The sequence below is a fragment of the Pyxicephalus adspersus genome, chromosome Z (genome assembly GCF_032062135.1).
Source record: "Pyxicephalus adspersus chromosome Z, UCB_Pads_2.0, whole genome shotgun sequence".
In the NCBI taxonomy this organism is placed as follows: domain Eukaryota; kingdom Metazoa; phylum Chordata; class Amphibia; order Anura; family Pyxicephalidae; genus Pyxicephalus; species Pyxicephalus adspersus.
Window position 1 is genome coordinate 7,310,383 of NC_092871.1, and position 24,547 is coordinate 7,334,929.

The 24,547-nt window shown below is 38.5% G+C and overlaps 1 protein-coding gene across 1 annotated transcript in view; it reads right to left on the bottom strand.

The window, feature by feature from the left end:
- Window positions 1-18,092, bottom strand: part of SYTL4 (synaptotagmin like 4) — a gene marked incomplete at its 5' end in the record, with an annotated part of 31,678 nt that extends 13,586 nt beyond the window's left edge. Inside the window, 5 exon segments of the mRNA XM_072430076.1 lie at window positions 797-908; window positions 2,655-2,770; window positions 4,191-4,406; window positions 5,095-5,269; window positions 18,039-18,092. Coding sequence (XP_072286177.1) covers window positions 797-908; window positions 2,655-2,770; window positions 4,191-4,406; window positions 5,095-5,213 — 563 coding nt within the window.
- Between the last annotated feature and the right edge of the window lie 6,455 nt (window positions 18,093-24,547).

Here is a 24,547-nt window from a genome sequence, read left to right on the forward strand (position 1 = left end):
GGGGTTCCTTGAGCAATGAGCAGTTTGTGACTCAAGTCAGTTTATTAGAGACCAATGATATTTTTTGGCTGTAAGGGTGACATTCTTCCCACCACACTAATAAAATTATTTTCCAGGGTTCCCCATGTTAAAAAGGTTGAGAAAGAGTGGTCTTAATGAAAAGAATATAATTCCGGCACTGATCCCAATTAAAAAAAGTGTTTGGCAATCATAAGCTTTTCATTTTATTCCTACACCAGAAAAAGAACAGTCTCAATCCAAGTAATTTGGGCAGCACACACTTCTTTCTTCCATGCTTCGCTTTCATAAAGTGATAATGTATTATCACCTGAAGTGGTGATGTTTATGTATTCCTATTCCTAATTGGTGGGATATATAAATTATATTACTGATATTTACTAAAGTGATATTTTGTGAAATTGAATATATTGTAATATTAGGTCTCGATACATTTCCTGAAGAAGCGGGGGGGAGGATAACCGTGAAACGCGTCGACTTATGATTCCATCCACTACGTGAGACCATATTCCACAAGGAAGATGTTTTTATAAATTATTTTTGTGATTTTTACTTGTTTTTTAATGTATAAAGGTTATTTTTTGATTATCTTTTATAATATGTGCCTAAAAAGTCCCTTCATTCAATTGTGATACACAAAATAATGTAATATTTGATTTATATAGAAAACCCAAGATGCTCCAAGTCTCAATTGTGTTGCGTACAAAAACCTAATGAGCATCATGTGTACATCCGGATGATGTTATCTGATGACAGGAAGTTGTGTTTGTCTCTTTACCCAGAATTCCTCTGTCGCTGCTTAGGGCTCTTCTGGTCTCTTCTCACTTTTTGCTCATTCATCTGCTGTGAATATTCGAGGATGGTCTGTGCTGTTGTCTCTCTCTTGTTACCTGTGGATGGGAAAAGATCTTTATTTTGAAACAAAAACAGTTATCAAAAAGAATAAAATTCTTTACAAATCGTTAATACACAACAATGGACATCTAAGAAACTAATGCTTGAAACTGAAAGTATAAAACAGGCAAAAAGTCAGCAAAATACTTGAGTAACTGAAGCCTGAGCAAATCGTGTAATTATCAAAAAGTCAAAAATGAAAAATTGACATTCTTTCGGTCTGATTTAAGGGTACAATAGCTACAAAACTCTAACATAGAGTGTCTGGTTCTAACAAATAGAAGCTGGATATGCAATATATTAAGTACAAAAAATGGACACAGTGGTCACCTGCCGTCTTAGGATCTGTGCAGACTCTAGAATTTTTTGTCCAGAGATGATCATTTCTAATTGTCTTGGGTGAATATTTAGTATTATTGCAAGTCTCCCATGACATTCTTTAGCCATCAGTTTTGTTAGACCATTGCTGTGCCCTTTGCAGAGCTCTTTCAGCTCGGCCTACCGCTTCTCTTTCCATAAAACAGAACAGGTTCAGCAGCCAAGTAGAATGCTTGTAGAGTATTGTAGGCCTGGTAAACACAAAATCCACTGCAATTTTTTTATGAATTGTAATCAATCAGCCAGCAGTCCAAAAACATGGCACAAGTGTAAGCAGTTTAGTTTTTATCCAATATAAAATTATCAGGACCAGTCGGATTTGATCAATAGTTTTTACACAAAACATAACCTCAATTGATATTTACCAGCATGTCCAATCTATCTGCAGTGATCAATATGGAGGAGCCCACACAGAGTGAGACCCAACGACACCCACTGAGTGGGGCACCTATACAGATATATACAGGGGCCCCTTCCCTGGGTGCTTTCAACTCAGCAATGACCTTGTCTGCTTCAGATCGCGCTCCATTCACTGCAAGCTCTGTCTGCCAACGTGGTGACATATGCAACATCAAGCGTCAGCCCTCCCCACCGTCACCCCCCCCCCCTCCGATACATATATATTTGATCACCGTATTTTGCAGGTTTCTGAATTCACTCCATTGTAGGGTGCCTTACAAAATTTCTTGGTATCAGATAGTCAAAGTACACCACTATAAAACCACATCCCATCAGAAACCCAAAAATCAATTATTTTCTTAAGATTGAGTGGCTGCTTATTGCCCTTCAGAGCCAATTATGTAATTGCCTATCTAAGTATTGTCTCTGCATGGCCCAATGTTGATCACATTAGATCTGATTTAATAAAGCTGTGGAAACGATAAAATACCATGGGAAAATCTATGTGATCCAGCAAACCTAGAATCATTTTCATAAAATCATATGCTATTATTTTGCAAATGTTTTGAATCCTGAACCAAATCCATTCTAGGTTTGCTGAATCACCCAGGTTCTTCCATGATATTCTAGGGATACGTCAGGTCCACTGTCTCCTTTTTCCAGCATATTAAAATTATACATACATACATATACATAAGATCCCAATAATATAAACCTGGGATCATGGACCAGGATTTAAGTAGTTAAAGCATTTGGCTGTAAAAAAATGTAAAAAAGAAAGTGTGGGTGGAGAAGAGGTTGACAGATTTTTGAGAGGCCGTAAACTATGATACGCCAGGCACAAAAACTTCAAAATATAAAGAGTTTTTTAATGTAAGTGTTTGACAAAATAAAACCTAGTTTCATTTTGGAACAGTTCAGAAAAAAAGTAAGTACCCTTTTTTTTTTTTAAATTAACCACACACCTGGCCCTGAAGGCTTACGGCGCAGTGATATCCTCACTAAGTCGCTGCCAAGTCTGTGTGCGAAACGATTCACCCTCTGGTCATAGAACCAATCCCCAGTCGCTTTTTTCAGCTCCCTGTCAATAAAAAGAAGCAGTTTAGATTTTTTTCTGCAGGTAAAACAATGATATGTGTTTCAGTAGATACAATATTTAATGAAAAAGAAGAGTTTTATTTAAATTTACACTTTTCATGCATTTTTGCGCATGCTGGAACATCAATGCAGCAACCCATTATAAATTTCATTAGTTTCAAATGCAGGGTACTGCGCAAGCTTTAACCCATCTCCGTCTTTGGTAATGCAAGCAGAGTGCTAACATTCTTGTGAACATCTTAAAAAGTATATTCAGATCAAACTTGTGCAAACCTTTAATACCCTACAGCAGTGGTCCCCAACCTTTTGGAGTTCACGGACCACTAAATGCATGGACTCCGGATTTTGCATGCGCAGGGAGCCGTGTGTCACTCAAGGGGGAAGAAACGTTCCCCCCAGAGTGATGTCAAGATGCCAGAACTGCCCACTCTCCCATCGCAGGTCTAAGCCTGCAATGTGTACAGGGGACATGGTCCGCGGCTCTGGTCAGTGTGTCCCCTATGCGGGGTCCTCCTTCTTACCCCACGGCCCACCTGTCAGATGGCCGCGGCCCACTAATAGGTCCTACAGGGAGCTGAAACAATACTGGCTACTGCATTCTTTTAAATCATATTGTATGACCTATATTTATATTCATATTTAATTTTGGCATAATAATTGGGTAGGGGATAAGAATTTAGCAGACAACCAGACTGGATGGACACCATTCAACCCACAAAAAATTCTGCATGTTGTCGGTACCCAACAGGACAGGCCAAGTGAAATTAGGACCAATCAGGGGGCATTTTCTGTACAGGCATGGTCTTCAAAAGGAAAACATTTGGGGAAACTAGCATACATTTAAGAAATATTCTGCATTTTTATCATTAATAATTTTCTTTGGCCAACACTTTCTTTTTTTATCAGTTTTAAAAGAAAAAAAAAAAATGCAAACGCATGGATATTGTCTATCCATCAAGTATGAAATGAGGTTGGAAAATTCCATTTAATAAAACGTTAGAAGGTTTAGTAAGAACATTGGTGACTCAATTTACCATTGACACTCAGCAGACTAAAATGAATGGACTTTCTTTACAAACCCAAAGTCAATAGCTGGTGGAATGAACAGTAATTGAATTTGACAAGCCTATATCGACATGAATGCTTCCTTCACTCTTTAGAAAGGAATTTCTTTCACCTTAGGAAAAATACATTCTTAGTGAATTGACACTACCTGGATTTTGTCAAGTTAGCAAGTTGTTTTACTCTTTATACAGACTAGATCTCAAAAGGGAAAACTTTTTTTATATACAGACATCTAAAAAGAACAAGTTTTTATGACTGTTTCAAACAAATAAATTGAGAGGGCAAGCCCAATATTAGGTGTAGCAAGGTCCAAATTTACAATCGGATATGCAACTCACGCTTCTTTGATGCAGACTTTGCACTTCCAGCCCCCAGTAAGGGTCTCCATCCGGCAGTCTTTGCACACTAGGTGGTTACAGCTTCGGCAGGTGTTCGTCTTGGGGAGTATCCGACCCACATTCTGCTGGCAGCGGGCGCAGGTCCTGTCACTGTAGCGCTGACTCCCCCTTTTTGCTCCCTTTCTCCGGATTTCAAGCAGTTCATTCTTCAACCTCCTAATAAAGAGAGAACATGTAGGGGAATCTCATAAGCAACTTATATCAAATTACTTTTCTGATAACATGAGTAAAATCTCAGCCACTGATGAATGACTTCAGGAAAAAAAAAAAAACAATAATGGCTGTCATTATCTTAAAGCTAAAATTTAATCTGCCTGCTGTGTTTTTTGTGCCACCTACCACACACATTCCAAGCAAATGTTTTCCTATTGTGTTTCTCCTATGTTAGAGGATCCAGCAAAAAAAAAATCATTTGCATGGTTGCAGAGAAGGAGCAATAATGGGGACAGTGTTTCTCAACCATGAGGAAACCCCATGAAATAACTTTCAGGTCTTTGGGGAACCCCTTCTATAATTACTATACTCAATGCTCACATTACATTGGTGTGGTGGTCATTAGGAAGAATGTCTCCTAAATTGTCGGTCAGCAAGAATAATGTCACCTATACAGATAGCAAAAAAGTTCATTGATATCAGTTAAATGGACCTGGGAGGTACAAATCGCTCATTGCTAAAGGATCCCCTAGTAACCTCTGGAGGGACCCTGGTTGAGAAACACTATATTTGAGGATGACCACTCAACACGGAAAAATGTCAAGAAGAGTTATAAGACATAGATTTACCAAACCCAATCCAAATTGCCCCTAAAACTTCTACGAAGACATGAAAAAGTTTGCTTCCCAACCTGATCCTTATGTCTTCTGTTTTACGCAAATCCTCATCACGTTGTAGCACTTGTAGGATGAGATCACGTTCTGTCTCTGAGAGGAAAGTCAAGTTCACCCCATCTGCGGTTTGTGTCATGATGGCTCTTTAGTTTCTTCTCTAAAATGTAATGGTCTTTGCAGTCATGTGACAGCCTGTAACAAATCACATAAAAGAAAATCTTATCAATAAAGAATTACAATTTAGGTAGGCTTCCTTAATTATCTAACACAGAATTTTCAATTATTATTGGATAGACATCTATTGTAGAGGACCAGTGAGCTTGAAACAAGGACTTTCTTTATCAATACAATACTTGACTTATTGATTAATCCTTAGTCAAAATTGTTACAATGACTTTCTCCAAGCAAATCACCCAAAAAGTAAACCAACATAGAATAGAGAGGGATAGTAGTGTTGAGCAGAACTGTCCAATTTCACCAGAATACATAAAGATGTGTGGAAGTATATTTTACCCCATAGATTTAGAATTGTGATGGCCCTCAGGGCCAAGGGTATGGCAAATCTTGATTGAAATTTGTTGAACTGGAATGTAGACCCTATTGAAGTGTATTGAGGGTGAACATTGGGAAGTCATCTGAAGCTTGGTATTGTCATGGGGATAAATACCAAAGAAGATAACAATAATCAGCAATAGTCCACGGTAGATAACCAATTACTCTGAACCATTAGGTTGCAGGTCCTCAAATCTACCATCCCCACACATGGGATCTGCTAATATTGGTATTGTTTCTTTCCAGCCGCATTACCACTGCCTTGGGAATGAAGATCAATTCTCCGCAGACTATCCAAGCAAACATTTTCTTTATACTTTGCACCTTCATCACCTTTCAGAAGACCCCAAACCACTTTATCAACTTACCAATACACTGCCTCAAACGCCAACCCCATACCATACTTAACTGTCCCAAAACCTGATAGAGGGAAGTAGGGAAAATTATCTTGGTCACCATATCTTTGAGGTCACTTCTTCCTTTCCCCAATCTATATAGCCTTAAAAGCATCTTCTCTCTGTCCAGCTCCCTCCCCTTGCCAGCTCCAGGCTCCCATATTCAAGAATTTGTTTTAATAACAAGCTTGAAAGAAGCCTTAAAGCTGTCAATTGACCGATGCAATTAATAGACAGCATAAATAAAAGTTTTCTGAATGCATTACTGTGGAAAACTTCCAGTTGATGAAATTAAAAGAGGTTTTCATGCAATCTTTTCAATAATATGTAACATTCTTTCAGCTGTAAAAGTGATTAATATTATTATTATTATTAGGCAACAGTGGCTCAGAGGTAGGTCTCTCATCACTAGCAGATAGTCAACAACACATCCAAGAAAATATATATATATATATAAAAATATAAAATGTTCCTGTTTCTTGTGTATATGCAAAAACAACTGAAAAACATTTGGTACAAAAGAATAGGGATGAAAATTATTTCCAATTTCACAGATCAGTGTTTGATAATATTAGTCTGGTGTAAGAATCACTATGCCTAATCAGCTGGAAATCTCACAAGCCTTACAACATTGCAGCTAATAAAATCACTGAATCTGACTATCCACCCTTGTTTGTTTCTCCTGTGATGTAACGCAAACATTCCGAGAGGTTATGTCTGGAGTTCTGCACTCAGGTTAGTGTCACCCAGACTTTTGTTTCCATTCCTGTGAGCTTTATAGAGCAAGCATTTACTGCGTGGAGTTTTGAAGTTGAATTAATAGGCGAGTCAGGTGTGGTAGGCTCACACACCCGAAAAGAAGGTTTACAAATATTGGATATAAATAACATTTCTAAAAGGTGTCTACATTTCCAGATGAATTCCAGGGCAATGTAAAAGGAAACTTATCATGATTTTAATGTGTATGAATGTTTATGGAGTATATTTTATTAAGCATATAGTGAAAGCTTTATAATAATTTGCAACAGTGATCATCTGGCCTGACTGTCCTACAGTTATTCCCCATCCATCTTTATACATAGACGATATTCAGACTGGATGTGCGGTTGCGAAGCGGTTACTGCTTCCTCAAGCCACTGAACTGCTGCCTTAGGGAAGATGCTACATGTGCACCCTCCGCAAACCAATAAAGAACGAATAGGGGTGACAGCGAGAAGTTCAGTACTCTCAAAAATTTGTTCTTTAAGAAACAAGCATTGTTGCAAAGTGCCAATCATCGGAAGCTGCTTGACACCACAGGTCTGAACCTGCAATAACAATGGAATGTAGCATGTAACAGCAATTATTCATTATTGGTAGAATAATGCTCCAGATTTGGATGACTTTTCAGAAGAACATGTTACAGTCTATTGTTGCTCATATAAAACAATCATGGGCAATTAGTGTCAATATTCAGTAAAACAAAAAGCATTTGTTTAATGCTTAAAGTTTATTATGCAAATATTTCGCCTTCTCTGTACAAGGAATGAAAAAGGTCAGCCAGGGAAGTTAGGCTGGGGGAAGTAGGGGCTAGATGGTGCTGGATATCCACCATACGGGAAATTAGGTGGGTACTATCTGACTTGCCATAGCTTCTAATGCAAAAAGCTCACAGTGTATAGTGAAACCAAAGAAAAAGGAACCAGTACAACTGTGCAAGATTGAAGCAGAAGCTGGATTGTAATCTCCACAATAGCGCTCAGACTGAATAGGCAGCACTTCAAACCACTTGGGCTCCCCTGCTATATACACGTCTGAACAGGGCTTCATAAAATTTGTAGGGCTGAATTCCAAGGAAAGCAGAGGCCGTCACGTAGAAGTCTATAGTAACACAGGCAGGAGGAGGTTCTGGGGTACATATGGGTGTTCTGGGTTCATGGGGATAACACTGGAATTTCAGTTCCAAGTTTTATTAGTAAGTAGAATTACTATCATCTATATTATATATATATACACTATTTTCCTGCTTGTTTCTTATATCTGAATTACTTCAAAGATTTTTAATGGAATATTGTCATAATCGTTTTTGTTAAAAACCCCTTATTCATCAGCACGCCATCTCCTCTCAACATCAGTCCTTTTAATTCCTCACTCATTATGTAATTGTGTTTCAATTTTTTTATCTTATTATGAATTAAAATTATCTTTATGATTAACCAAAAAATCCTCCCTGCTATATAGTCTGGGAATTATATGGTCCTAAACATATTGGGCACTTAGTAATACAGACAACTAATATTGGTAATTTATTAATGAATAATTTGTATGTTAAGGCTTTCTTACAAATGTATTGTAATGTAATAGTTTATGTCTGGATGTACCTGTGCACTCCTGAAGCAGTGACTAGCAACTGCGAAACGCGTTGAGACAATTAAGCCCCCAACCCTAAAGCAACTACATATGTCAAAAATTAGCGTCTGTTAGATATTATGTCCTATATATATGAATGGCAATTAGTTTATATATGCACATGCAATAGACATATAAGATTGGGTCCAACAGTATATTGGTACATCACTACTTGTCTGCAATTACCTGTCTGTTTGGATATTTATTTTATTTAATGAGTCCTTTAGCAGGAAGTATGTTTCATTCCTCCCCTCCTGTGTCACTGTCTGTATTCGTCTGTCATTTACAACCCCTATTAGATGTACAGCACTGCGTAAAATGTTGGCGCTATATAAATACTGTTTATTATTAATAATAATAAGAAGAATATCATGTAATTAAAGGATTGTTTTGTAATTCTTATCATGTGTGTATGAGTCAGCCAACTTTCTATCCCAACTTATTTGATTGGGAATATTCCTCATCAAAAAACTTTTTATTAATTTACTGAAATCAGTTTTAGACTCAGACTTGTAGTTGATATGCCAAATCATATTGGACCCTTTTCTGTGCCCCAGGTAGCGTCTCACCCAGCCTCTACATATCCATGGGAATTTAGGGAAACAGCAGCGTCTCTATCAGGCACTTGTGCAGCACGTCTGTCTCACTGTATGATCCAGCTGAGAAATTCTTTTCACCTTTCATTGAAGACAAACATACATGAGTAACTCAGTTATTCCATAAATACAAATGTGATTAACCTGGCTCCACCTAACCAGCTAGACCTGCCAAGGGAGGAACCTCCACACCACCCGGAGACAGGAATTTCTCAGAAATCAGCCATCACATAACAGTCATACAACGGACTACACACACAAACAATCATAAAAGATATCAAAGAAGAACTTTGACCAAACTAAGAATCATTTATTAATATACTTTTTTTTGAGCTACAAACAAAGCACAGAAGCCTACTTTTCCATAAAAAAAAAAAAAAAGAAACTAAACTGGCACAAAAGTCAATTGCTACTTTTGTAAATTTCCCTGGCTAGGATGTTTGGGGTTATAGAAAGTTTTCTGAAACATGGGCAGCTAAATTTTTCTTTTTGAAAATACATGTCCATAAACTGAACTACTTAAATAAATAGTATAGTCTTATTTGTGGGGTGCAAATGCCCCGGGCCTTGATGGTTAGTAGAAAGATCTATGTATTAGACTTTCCCCAATCTTTTTACCCTTGAGGAACTCAATATTTAAGGTCTCAGGGAAACCCTACTAAAACCAATTAGTTGGGGGTCAGGTGGAAAAAGCAGGTTGAAAAATGCCCCTAACAGTGGTGAATAGAAGAAACACCTTATAAGACACCTAAAAACATCATTGGGTTCATGCAGCTGCCTCTACCTTTAGTGTTGGCCCAAGAACTATGCAGGCATCATCAAATTGGAAATCAGTCAGCCACAATTTTAGGAACCCCTAGAGCAGTGTTTCCTAACCTTTTTAACATGGGGGAACCCTTGAAAAAACCTTAAGGTTTTTTCGGGGAACCTCTTCTATAATTACTATATCCACAGCTCACAATATATTATGGTAGACAGTGGGAAGAAAGCCTCTTACATTGCTGGCCATTGAGAAGAATGTCTCCCTTACAGATAGCCAAAAATTTTGGTGGTCCATGGCTCTGGTCGTTGCCCCCCCCTGAGCAGGGTCAGGAGAAGGACCCTGCTGGGGGGACACACCGACCAGAGCCGTGGACCATATCCCCCATACTTATCGCAGGCTTAGGGAAGTGGCCAGGTTGTGTCTCTGGACCTGCGATGGAAGAGTGGGCAGTTCTGGTATCATGACATCACTCGGGAGGACGTTTCTTCCCCTTTGAGTGACACTTGGCTTCCCACGTACGCGCGATCCGGAGCCCCGTAAATTTAATGGTCCGCAAAGGTTGGCCACCACTGACAAACTGACCTGAGAGGAACAAACCACTTATTGCTCAAGGAACCACTAGCAACCTCTGGGTTGAGAATGGGGGCATTAGACTATAAAGAGAGACAACTAAGGGTAGTCACAGGAATTTATTTCTCAAAAGGCAACATTCAAGTTCTACACAACTACTACCAAATTAAAACTTTTGTTGGAAGTGTCAATCAGATTGATGATACAGTGAGTAGAGTAGTCACACATGGGCTAAACCATACCCATACACATGTCAGATAATCCTTTCCACTGACTGTTCACACAGCACTGTTTTGTTCTATGAAGAAGGGACATAGGAAGATGAGCTCTCCTCCATAGAAAAGCACAGAGGTCATTCATTACCATTAATTCATCAATCTTCTAACAGCAGGAGAGTGCTATACACAGGTCAGATTTTCGCCTGAGGTGAGCAGAATCATTTATCTCGGGTGACAATCATTATAGCTTATACAGGTCCACTTATTGCACATTTAAGGAGAACCCTATTGTGTGATACTTCCCCCACCTCCTAGATTGTAAGCTCTTCAGAGCAGGGTCCTCTCCTCCTCCTGTCTATGTCACTGTCTGTGTCTGTAACCCCTATTCAATGTACAGCACTGCATAATATGTTGGCACTATATAAATTCTGTTTATTAATAATAATATTAGTAATAATAATAATAATAATAACCCTGAAATGAGGATGCAGCAAATTTAGGACATTAGTGTTACCAATTTACTGATTGCTTTTACCTTTTTCTACCTTCCCCCTTCAGGTCATCTGTTTAGCACGGGGTCAGGGGTGATTGGGCTATTCTTTATATTGCAAGACCTCTGGAAATGAGGTCAAACCAGTTGAACCAAGTAATATTTAACCTGTCTAGTTCAGCAAGGAAATGCCAAACATGTGGATTGGCTGGTTAACCCCCAACATATTGCCGACCTTCCAACATTCTGAGATGAGGTACTGGAACAGCTTTTTGGGTTTACTTCTTTCAGGTGCAGGTAAACTACTAATGTAGGAAATTGAATTCCTAAATTTCAATTTGTAACATTTTAAATGGAATTCCCTAACATGAAAATTAGGTAAATATATTTTTATTTTTTTCTATTATTTAATGTATCCCCTCAGCAAAGTTTATTCTGTAGAGTTACTCCCAGCACCAGGAATGTTATAGAATTTCATTGCTCAGTGATAATGATCTATATGTGATTTATTGCCTACAGTGCTGAATTAGCCATCAGTCATAAAGGTGCAGACCTGCCATATGCGATATGCCATCCGCTGCAGTCTTACTGTGAAACATATAAAAATAGTAGGAATAATCCTGTGCTAAATACTTTTACATATATAAACTGTCACATGGATTTGGGTTCCATATACTGCAATACATTTTAGTTAACTGTGTTTAAGTGATCACTTTCTAGCCAGCCCCTTCGCCAACTGCAAAAATGCCATAAATAAATAGTATAATGGACATATAGTGCCAATAAAGGGGCAGAAGGACACAGTGCTGGGAGAGACTTTGACCACATGAGCTGCATGATATGGAAATGGAGACATGAATGTGCTTATCTCCAAAGAGTTGATATGTACAGATATAAGTAGAAGTGCTCAGAACTTGGATGGAATCCGGTTGGATCAGTCAAGAAATTCAACTGGATTCAGAAAATAAAAGTACTGGTGAATAATAAGATCAGCAGTTCATTTAGAATTGGTAATCATGTCTTAAAATTTCTTTTTTTTATAAATGGAGTGGACACAATAGTTATTATTACATTGAATGTGCACAGAAGGGGCAGAAATTCGTGCAGTGGTCCAAAACAATAGGCATTGTTCTCTATGCAGGGTCTAATGTTCTATGCATTGCACATTTGACGCGTTGTGTTAAACAGAACAATCTGCATGGTGTGAATGGTCCCTATGAAGTATGCGGGTACAAGAAGTACAGGAAATGTGTGTTGTGTATACAGAGCATAGGCTCAGAATCTATTTATTCATGGGATGATAGACAACTGACAGCAACATTTGCTGCAGAACAGGTGCACTGCAGAATTCCTTCTGTGAGTTCCCCAGGTCTTTCACCAACTTTAAAACAACCCAACATTATACTATGGCAATTTAGTTTTTAAATCTAACTTGCTAGCTTTCAGTTGCAGGTTTCAGCAAGTGCATCTGCCATATAGAAAAATAAGAAACACAAAAAAAAAATAATGCAAATAATTAAAAAAAAATTAGCTGTGATTGAACCTTAGATCTTGGTATTCACAAATTGCATTTGAGACACATCTGCAACATATTAACTATAATACACTCCTGCTATGCTCAATTTAATGCGATAGGGTTGGGGACAGAACATTGTTTTAATACTTGATTTACTTTTAGCTCAGCTTTTCCTGTTCAGGAACATTCCCAACTTGTTTTAATACTTGATTTACTTTTAGCTCAGCTTGTCCTGTTCAAGAACATTCCCAACTTGTTTATTTATTCAATTGCGACCAATAAAAAGGATTCAATATACATACTAAAACACTGAACTGGTATTTTGCACTCAACGCTTTAAAAAAAAAGAAGAAAAAAAATGACCACAACTTTTGTAAACAAAAACAAATCCATGTCAAATAAAAAGTAAAACAGGCACTTCAAATCCAAGCTGGTAGCAGTCCAAGGGGCCCGATCACAATTGGGACCAGCAGTAATATGCATGCCATGTGCTGCAATAAAAGGAAAGGTTCAATTTCTGCCACATTGTGGAGTGTTGGCGGTTCATTCAAGAAGAATGGGTAAGGCATGTTAGCATGTCGTAACGTACTACAGCACAGCTTTAAAGTTTTATGGGGGTCTGTATCCATGCCTTATAGAAGGAACCATTAAATAAATTGCATTTGTTTGCAAAAGTACTATGTTTCATAAATAATTGCAATTTATTTGTAAATAAAATCCTTGTTATTATCCTATTTTGTTCTTATATCTGCCTCCTTCAGCAATGGCTATGTGGCATTTTCTTGATGACAACAGGGAACCCAAACCTATGCAAGTGTGTAAAAAATACCACTTGTAATCTTCATGAAAAACAGGTGTGAGGGTGATAACTAGTGTTGGTGTTCGAACTCGGGTTGTCCTTATATTCGACCCGAATATGGCTGTTCGAATTTGGATAGACACGACCTAAAAACATGGGATTCAACGGCGCAAATTCGTGTGTAAAAAAATAGTTAAAAAAATTAATGTTAAAGTATTTTATTGAATGTGTGTTATTTGTGTAACTAACTTATTTTTTTACAGGTTATCCCACAATGACAGGATGATTCCCATGGCTGAAAACTGATATGAGATTGGGTGATCAAAGGGGAAACATGGTGAATGGGTTTGACCCTTGGTAATTGCTTTAAAAAATGACTAAGGTAAGTGCAGCTCACCCCACACAGGTGCAGTTGCAGATAGGGAACCATGTTGCATCGGCCAATGTATCCCCCGCTGCCATGGCAGAAGAGCAATTTGACAGCTGAAACAACATAGGCCTGGATGTGTCATTTCTAGGATTTCAGAGGGATGCATTTACCAGCACCAGGCTGCAGTGTCTGTGTACACAAACCCTTATCTTATCTTTGCTCTTACATGATACTACTGTATATGGATGAAAAGGTGAGCAGAGTACGGATTTGTAACAGCTCACCAACATCATAAATACATAATGTTACATACAAGGAAAAAAAACAAAAAAACAAAGAAAGTCTACATAATATTATTTACAGAAGAAAAGTAAGAAAATATTGTAATGTACTGCAGCATATATAACAGTAAAAATAAATAATACAAACACATATATAATACACATAATACCAAATAATCATTATATGATCAGTGTACTTCATGGTCACACTTAGCTAATGAAGTGGTTTGCAATTTATTTTTAAACCCATTGTCCCAATCATTTTGATTAGCACCCCAATGCACTAAGGTGACACATATCATCCACCATTGGGTACACAATGACACCCCCATGTCATTGGCCCCATTTTGAAGCCATAAAAAGTGAATAGGGTAAACTTTTTATACTCTCTTTTCAAAATAACAAATGGAATAATTTAAAGTTTTATACAAATAACACTTTGTATTAATAAAAGAATATATAGAGAGAGATGTTTAAGTCCTCCAAAAAAAGCGGGAATTATCGGGGATAATTGGGAGGTATGACAACATAGCACAGGCATTACAGCGCACCACACCGCACAGTAACACACTACCTTGCTTTATTATGCCCTGGGTACGAAAATATAAAATTGTCCATGTGTAAACTAGTGGTGGGTTCCATTTGTTAAGGGTTCAGGGAATCTTGTTAAAATTCAGAGAACCCAAATGTAGAGGTGAATCAGATTGAAAGTTTTGGGAGTGAACCCAGTTGTTAAATTGTGGCCTAAGTAGAAAAGGAAGGAATTGAAAGCTGGGCACTACCATTGGGATCATGTCCAAATTTTGTGAAATACATGGGAGTTAATGGGCAAAGCAATCCCATTTGGAATGTTTGGCAACCAGGCAGGTGGTTATTGCAGAGGACAGGCAATGTATCTTCTGCAATAACTGCTCCTATTGGCCTGATCGCTGCTCAGCTGTCAAAGTTTGTTGAGCTGAACTGCTACGGAGCTCAGCTCACCATTGTTTAACAGGGAAGCCCAGCAATCATAGCTTTCCTTGCAATGTGCTGGAAATGAATGAATTACCTAATTCTTGCACAGGGAATCAAGATGGCTAATGATCATCTTCACAAAGCAAACAAGAAGGAAGATGGCGGTACCCTGTGATGGAACAGGGATTGTTGAACAATCACGGGCTTAGCTTCACTTTAAGTCTAGTAGGCAATGTGCTGGGTTTGATTGCCGAATGGTTTGACAAATCTTGTTAGAATTTTGCAGAACCCAAACATTAAAGTATGTAAGGAAACAATCCCATTGAAGTATGAAGGGCAAGGTGGACATGTACCACAGGAAATTATTAAGAAAAAGAACAGGGTGTTTCCACATTGCTTCAAAGAAAAATATTGTAAATGCATAAAATCCTTAAATATGATTCGGACTGACTTAAAGTGGACCTGTACTATTTCCTCTTACTTGCCTCTACTGGCGAACATCCACCCCCATTGTAGGTAAATACCAAACCATTCTCTAAGAAAATGAATTTTTTGCCTTCACAACTTGTTGAATTTCTTTACGCCACAAAAACTCGAGCTGCATTACATTCTGTACTCATCAGTTCCTAATCACTGAAGATTATCACAAGAATATGACGGGAGGATTTTTGTTTTTCACATTGTGTAACATCAGAGACAAATAATGATTCTGAAGATAAAGTCTCCGGCCGGCTGATAATATCTCTCTGTAGTTTGCCCGGGTCTTTCATGTTACGGTCGGCACACAGAGGTCATGTTAGACCAAGGTTCTGCCAGGAAGATATTTTGCAGCGCTTTTGGCAAATGCATTTTCTTTTGAAAGACTTGTTACTATGGGGACCTAAATATATTGCAGGATGGCATTTTAATTGGATTTTTCTTCTTCTTAAAGGACTTATCCACCTGAGGCTGTGTGCACAAAGGAGCATTTACTTGTGTCTGCCGTTTTTACAGCATTACGTACATTCTAACTCCAATAAAGTCCGTCTAAACCATAAATAGTTCAGATATTATAAGACAGATACTCCCTTACTAAGGAACCTGTAATTAAGTAATTAAGTTGTCAGACGCCCATTTTTTTTTGCTTTTATCAGATCTATTAGAAGTATGTAGCTTGAAGGCCTTCCTAATATTGTATTCATAGCACAAACTTCGATGACATACGTTACCTGGAAGAACCTCATGCTACATAGCTGCTGGAATATCTTACCTTACAATCTGACCATACAATGTGTTTTAGATCTACCTGTACAATTACATTGTGATTTTATAAAATTAATTTAAATCCACTGAATGGACTCAAAAAATAAAAACTTCTCTGCTAAGACTAATGACAGACTGCATCATATGTCTTGTGTTACTTTGCCCATCAATATTTCTTAGGGCTACATGCAGGCTGGCAATTAGGTTGCGGTGAGGTTACGGCTTACCCATGCCAGTATACTGCTGCCATGGGGGAGACGGGAGAATTAGCTTCTACCTGCCTCAAAGAGAATGAATGGGGGCCTCAATCGGTTCAATACTACTCACTGCCGCCCACCATTAAATCTGCAAATGCTGGTTCTTTAGGAACCAGTGACCAAGCGGCAAGGTGCTAGCCCCCAGCAATAGTGCTCAATCACTTGATTCGAAGGCAAGCCTAAACCTGTCTTAATCTTAATCTCAGTTATGTATTTATTACATATCTACCCTGTTACCTACCCCAAAAATAAGCCCTAATTAATTTTTTCTGTATTTTTGAGGATGCTCAAATTATAAGCCCTACCCCAAAAATAAGCCCTACCCCAAAAATAAGCTACAATATATAAAAATAGAGGTGCTCATTTAAGGAAAGCGCTCTTGCTAGAGATGAGAAATTGGGGCGAATGGTTCTAAAGGAAAGTCCCAAGAAATTCAAGATGGATTTCAGGGTTTAGAGAGACATGATGATGTTCCAGAATGTGATGACAGTCACATGACTATATTTGAATAAATGTTGACTTTTTTTGTTCAAGAATAAATGTTGATTGTTGTTCATTAAAAAATAAAACAACCTAGTGCATTTTTGGAGCAAAAAATATTAAAAGACACGGCTTTATTTTTCGAGGAAACAGGGTATGTAGTAATCCTACAACTTTGCGCAAGTGTTTCCATTAACAGGCTATGCTGCTCCTGGTTCTTGTGCAGAGTGATTAGTCTGGTATCCGCCCCTCCTGTAGTTTTCTACAGGCTGCCCCCTAGTGGGTGGGCCTTCTTAGTCCCTCCCACATCTCTGCACATGCCATGCACAACCCACTGCTACCTTTACATGGTAACATCCAGATTTGGTGCACAGAATTTCTATCCTTTGTGGCTATTGAGGAACATAGGAAAGTTTTTGTATCCAAAGTTCATATTTAAAGCAAATCCTAAACCCCAGTTACATCGGCACATGACATTAGACAGACTGGAATTCAGTCGCTGCCAGCACCTCTGGCACCAAAATATGCTACAGTTGGATAAAAAGAGAGACAGTGCTGCCCAGTTGACTGAATCAATATGTGCCAAACAAACATTACTCAGGCTAGAAACACAAACGTTGCTGCCAAGTTATTTCCTGTATTGTATTGTTTCCTGGGAACCGATCTTGAAAACAACGGCATTGTTTAGGGCAGTTGTGTTGGGATTGTTGAAATGTTACACCAATTCATCTTAAATGCTTTGTATATTGAAACGATGGCCCGCAGGGATTTATTTTTCCTACGCAAGTTCATAGAAATTTTTGCACTTAATTAATAATTTAATCTAGCAGATGCTGCGCTGTTTAAAGAATCATTAATAAAATGTCTTAGATAGGACTCACCATTGTTTCAGCAAGTTTGATATAAGATCTTATCAGAATTTAAATTATTTGGGCCGTTCACAGTATTAGTATAGGCCACAACAATGCAATGTAGACTTTGCTGCTCTCCTCCTGGAAGTCTCCTACTCTCAGCCTCAGTTTGCACAAGTGGTGGTAGGTTCTGAAAGCTGCAACGATAAACCTTTAGGGAGCGGACTGCCTAGACTTACAGGAAGTTGGGTGAATGACATTGGCCTTCATTCATCCCAGAGGACTGGCAGCATCTAGAAGCAGAAAAGAAAAAAAACTCTGAAATGAAAGTGAGTACCGACGCTTTTTTAAGCTAGATTATGTAGTTTTTTTTAGAAGTTAAATTATAGTCAGGAAATATAATATAAGATAATTATTATATAATTAAGATATAACCAAAATCTCCAATCGAGTCACTTCCCCCTTTTTGTGACATTTTCTGGGTTGAATGTACTCTTCCACCTTCTTCTCGTGAGGTCAATATACTAAGGTCTCGGCAATCCCCTGAGAAAGCCCGTTTAGGGCGAAACGCGTCGGGTGGGACCATAAGTACAGTACTGACCCACATCTTGGACTCTTTAGTGAGATTATTTTATAAAGTTATGGTTAAACATTGCCATGGCCTCGTTTACCAATTATGTTTTAGTATATGTATATAATATGTAGAAGTATATGTTTTAGTAATTGAAATAAAAGGTTTTATGTCATGCTAGACTTATTTTCTGCCATAAAGAGCCGCTATCTTTCCACTTTTTCTCTTATGTACTATTGGCTCGGCAACCACTCTAGTGGTATTTTCTAACCCTATCACTGCGGGATTGGCTTCCTCTCCTTCTAGGCTATGTTTAGATGAGCGTTGGGAACACATGGGTAGTTTATGGGCCGCTCCCATAAATGGCAAATTGTTAGTTGTTCAGCAGCCCCAACCGCTGTGCTGATTCTTAATAAACCAACATTTCAAGATTTAACTGTGGGAGCTGCTCAATCTCAGCTAATTTCTTATTTTTACTACATGCACATTTTACGGACGTGGGGAATCAGTAACCACATTGCAACCTCATCCCCAATATGAACATCTGTGACCTGAAAATGTGCACATCGGTTTTCATGAGCAGTCCTGTAGGTCTATTTAAACATAATTATGTGTCCTGTATCTTGATAAGTGGTGTTTAATGAGCGATGAGGTCATTATACCATTTAGTAACCCTGTGTGGCCTACCCTGCCTGTTCCTTCTGAAATGCGATTAACAGGTCAGGACATAAAATATCCATCTTGTGATTTGCAAAGTAATTCCACAATTATAGGAATAGTTCCAGTAAAGGCCAAGAAGCTTCAAAAATTTTCAGCAACTGTAACAATGTTAAAATGTTTACTCAAATTTATCCTAAAGTGAATATTGAGGCATTACCCAAAATTACTCTCCTGTCCTGGCCTCAGCAGGCTTGTAAAGCAGCTGCTAAGGGGTCAGTTTATGTTGGCACTCCTCCAGAACTACCTCTCTCTATAGATCAGTGTTTTTTAACCTTTTAAACATGGGGGAACCTTTGAAATAACATGCAGGTCTTCAGGGAGCCCCTTCTATTTTTACTATGTCCACAGATCACAGTATGTTACATGGTCGTCAGTGAGAAGAATGCCTCTTACATTAGGAAGAATTTCACGCTTGATAGACAAAAATACAATTGGTGTCGCTTAAACTGCCCTAGCTCAAACTGCTCATTGCTCAAGGAACCCCTAGCAACTTTTTGAGGAACACAGATTGAGAAATACTTCTCTACAGCCTTTCCTCTACACAATACATTACCTGGCTATGGGAAGCCAAGGCAAATGCATTGTTTTGCTGGAAAAAGTTTGTAATGCATGTGAAGAGGAATAAAAAGGGGTTGCCATTGGAGGAATTCTGTAGTTCCACAGCCAGGGCTGAGAACACTGTTTGAGATATAAATTGCATTGAATATTAGTGGTTTTAGGGTATCTAAAGGGGTAATGTAAAAAAAAGTACAAAAGTACATCCCTGTAATACATACATATTGATAAATCAGATAAAACAGACATTCTCTCCTATGTCCTGTTGGCAGTAGACAACACACAGCATTTTAGTAGAATGTGTCTTTTACTGAACCCGCCTACTCCTACTCTTACATTTCCACAAAATACATTTCCACAAAATAAAAATGTCATAATTTTGAGGTCCAAGATAAAAATATTTTAGAACAACCCAGAAAGTGTATAGAGGACAGGCAGCTTCTAACAAGGTTTCCAATAGTAAAACCAAAAGAGGTCAAATAAAAGTTATTTTTTAGAATCTATATACACTTTAGTGACTATAAAAAAAAAAAAGAAGAAACTTTACAATCATGGCTGCAGCACCAGTCTTTCCCAGAATCCTCCAATAGTCTACACTAGTGGCCCCCAACCTTTTGGAGCTCAAAGACCACTAAGTGCATGGACTCCGGACCACACATGTGCAGAGAGCCGAAGAAGAAACTTCCCTCTAAAATAACGTCATCATGCCAGAACCCGCCCACAGGTCTGAGCCTGCAATCCATACTGGAGATATGGTCCACAGCTCTGGTCGGTGCACCCCGAAGGCCCATGGTGCCAAGGCCCAACTGTCAGACCCCTGGTCTACACAGTAAACAAAAGGCTACCAAAGACCAAACATATACGCAACTCAACCATGGGCAGTCCCCAATGATATTGTCATTCTCCCATGTACATTTTCGATTGTTTAGAAAATCTTTCAAGTAGACAAAAACATCAAAATCAACCTTTTCCTGGGAACCGAAGCTCCAGGTTTGACGTTTAAATACCACTCTAAACATAACAACCTGAACCAACAAAAAACAGTAAAGCACTAAATCGTCAGAAATAGAAAACAGGGACGTGTGTTTATACTGGGAGTTACTTATCAGGAAGTGTAGGTAGAATTAATCCTGGTTGTCATTTCAAGAAAAACACCCAAGCAAATTGTTCACACCCTGTGTAACTGAAATCCAGTTATTCACAGCAAACAACTCGGTGTCAGTTAAAACTTTGAGTTGCAATGAAGTAATGAAATCACTGTAGCAATAAGAAAGAATAGTAATAAATAAAAATAAGATTCACTGTACCAATATTTAAAGACAACAGTATCAGATGTTTTTCTGTCAAGAGTCAAAACTACTTTGTAATGTATATGTTGTTAGGCAAATGAATCTAAAAGGAGCATATGGTAAATACACAACAGGGTTCCTTTGGTTTTCATCGTTAAACTGTCCTCAGCCTTTTTGCAGTTCTTAAGTCACATAGAGAGCAGCCATACTGATTGGTTTTTAGGAATCTAAACTCCTGGCAACAAAGGCAGAGAGAATACTTCTTTGCTCGAGCTGCCTGCCCATGCAGAATGAAAGTAGATTCTGGAAGAGACTATCCGATGGAAAAGCTGTATTTTGCAGGATATGTCATGTTTTGGTAACCAAAAGGTCCTTTGTGGAAGGGGGATAAATCTAGAGTGTGCATGGATAATTTATACACCAAGACCAGTAAAAATAATAGTCCAGTAATAATCATCCTTGCGTTTTTAATGAAATTGCTTCAAACGTTCCTTAAGCATTATATGGGTGCATGATCAGATCACGAATTGATATCTTATATTGACTGTTTTTACATAAAATACCCAGGAACCTGAAAATCCAACATTTGTTACGAGGCAAGGGAAGCACTCCCTGCTGTTTTCTAAAACAACCGGTATAGCTGGAAAAGCTTCCATTAGCTAGTGATTAATTGACAGTGTTTAAATGATTTAATATATCTAATCAGAATTTGGATCACTTTCTACCTAAAAAAACGATCAAAAGGACAGAATATTGTACGTGTGCTATGTTTAGGGCCTTTTGGAAATGTATTGGATCAGTCAATCAAGCCAAATTACTAGCAGATCTGCTTGTGTGTGCTAGGTCTATCTCCATACAAGCTCCGGAAGGCCAATCTGCTAACCCTACAGGTTAATTCTGAAATTATATGTAGGTAAGAGAATTAACAGTTCTATTCTATTTATGGATTTGTATATCAGCGGAATTGTCAAGCTTTATACCCGTAATAGGAACATACAATCTACTGAATTTTAAGCATACCCCATAGTATGATAATATAACACTTTTATGAACACTATTCCATCATTGAGTTTCCTACAGTTATTTGGGAGTTAATAGGAGAAGCTACAATTTGATTTTGAACGTAGTCCTTGAATATTAATGGAAGGTTCTGAGATGGAGCAGGCATCTCCTGTCCTGGAGTGAGCACAGGAAAGGTTGACATTTATGACAATGAGTTGCACGGTGGGGATGATGGATAGGACGCTGTGGGTGGGAATCAAGGAAGAAAGATGACACAGGGATTAACTAGAGCTCAGGTATCCTAAAATGGGCTTTATTTAGGAATGGATACTTCAATTTGCTTATCTTCTAAGCCCTCCCAAATGTCATTATCTAAACCAATTAGGTGATGTCAATGGAAATTATTTCAGCAGGGAATATACTTACCCTTTGTTAAAGGCCAACCAGGCAAAATGTTTAGTTTTGGATAGGCTTTGGGAAAGTTTATAAAATGCCAGATAAAACAGATGACAACTTGACAAGTACAAACCATGGGTCTGATTTCTTAAAGCTCTCCAAGGCTAGGGAGGATACACTTTACAACATGCTTCTTTTTCCACTAAATATGCAAGCTTCCATCTTCCACCCAGCTGAATTGTTTTTCTCTCAAAACAAAAAACATTAAAATGTGCTAAATGTCCAATTTAGGAAAGAAAAATCCCAATTCTACAATCTGAAAACCCCACATAACACGTGCAAATGTTCTTTAGATGACTCAAATGTCAAAAACATTTACCTTCACCTGAAAATAATTGCATGTAATTTGAGTTTGTGTCTTAACCCAACAAAGCACTGGATGTCCTGCAGCTCCAAATAAAGGGTCTCCACTATCAAAGCCAAAATCAGTTCACTTAATAATGTGGACTCTTGAATAATAATAAATAATAAATAAAAGGCCAACAGTGTTTAGTGAGTTACTAAATAAGCAAAGCATGTTTTACAGGTCTCCTACCAGATCCAACTCCCCTGCTGATCCTCTTCACCTCAACCCCCTCCCTGTATATTTCACATAGAAGGTAAAAGAAAAACAAACCAGCCATACAAATCAATAAAGTTAAAACGTAAGAACATGGTACCTAACCCCCCTGGGGGTATGATAATGAGGATTTTTAAATGCAAAAGCCGTACATTTTAAAATCCTCTTATTTTTAAATTACCTGCTCAGTCCCGCTTACCTCTCTGCGCGGTGCTGCCCTCCAGGCACGCACCTGTGAGCAAATGCCCGGCCGGCATCGTCAGGTAAATAAGACGCTCACATCGCGTAATTTAGCAGCTGGATGTAGCAGGTGACACAGATGCCGGGCATCATCAAGGAGATGCAGATGTCGGACCAGCATTTCCACAGGATGCCGCCGGCTTGTGGGGAGCAGGTAAGCCCTCAATTCCACCACCAGTGTGGCTTGGGGTTACCGCTTTTTGTAATGAAAGTTAACTCTGAGCCACACTCGGGATTACCGCCAGGGAGGGTAATGAACAGATCAGGGTAAATGATTGGACTGCACTGGGAGTTCTGACATTCTTTTGTTGAGCTTTGAGAACATCCCAAAGTTTAAAAAGGTGAGAGTTGAGGTTTGGGTTGAGGAAAATTGACATGAGTTTTCTTCTTGGGGTGCAAAATACTTTATTTTTACCATGGATAAGTATGTTTGTGTTTTTTATTTTATTACAGTACTTTTTTATGTTTATTTGCTATTGGTGGGAATGAGTGCGGGGCAGCAACACCTCTGGATGGGGTGGATATCTGGTTGACACCTCACTAACAGAGAATGTTATAAACATTGAACTAATGATTCGTTTCCACCCCTTCACTTTGCTCACGTTTCCACCGCCTCAATTTTATAAGACATGGAATGCAGGAGGTCATATGCTCACTGCCCACCTTTTCCTGGCCACCAAGGCTGCAAGCCTGGTAAAGGGTCTGGTTAGGATTTAAGGTGAACCCTTGTGTTCCATTTTTTCATTATTAAGGAAAAGCATCACATAAAACATTATAGCATTGCCCCAAGCATATAATTTAAGCCACATGAAAATATCTTGCATGCATCATTTTCGTTTCTTGTCCTCTATGGCAGTCTAGCTCCCCAGGCCTTTTTTGAGAAAATAGCCTGGAAAACAAGGAGAATAAAATTGCAAGAATCAGCTCCTTCAGACCTCAATGAGATTCGGTGTCCCAACTCGGGTTCAACAAACATCAGGACAATTTTGACCTGGCAGTTTTGCTAATTTTTAGTAGCAGACAGGAGAAACCTTCCATATTAGGCTTGACACCTCAATTGTTTTTTATACAAGTATTACATGACAATTATATGAGCTGCTATTGCTGAACTCAATATAAAGGTGATAGTAGTCAGGCAGAGTGCAGTTTTTGGCACAGAGATGTCAAAGTAAAAAATTGTTCCTTGTTACATGAACTCTTCCTGTATCCTGAACATGAACCCTTCATGTAACCCTAAAGGTGCGTACACACTTCCAATTTTTATCGTTCAAAACGAACGACGAACGATCGATTGGGCAAAAAATCGTTCGTAAAAAAGTAACCAACGACGCTGACGAACGAGGAAAGTCGTTGGAA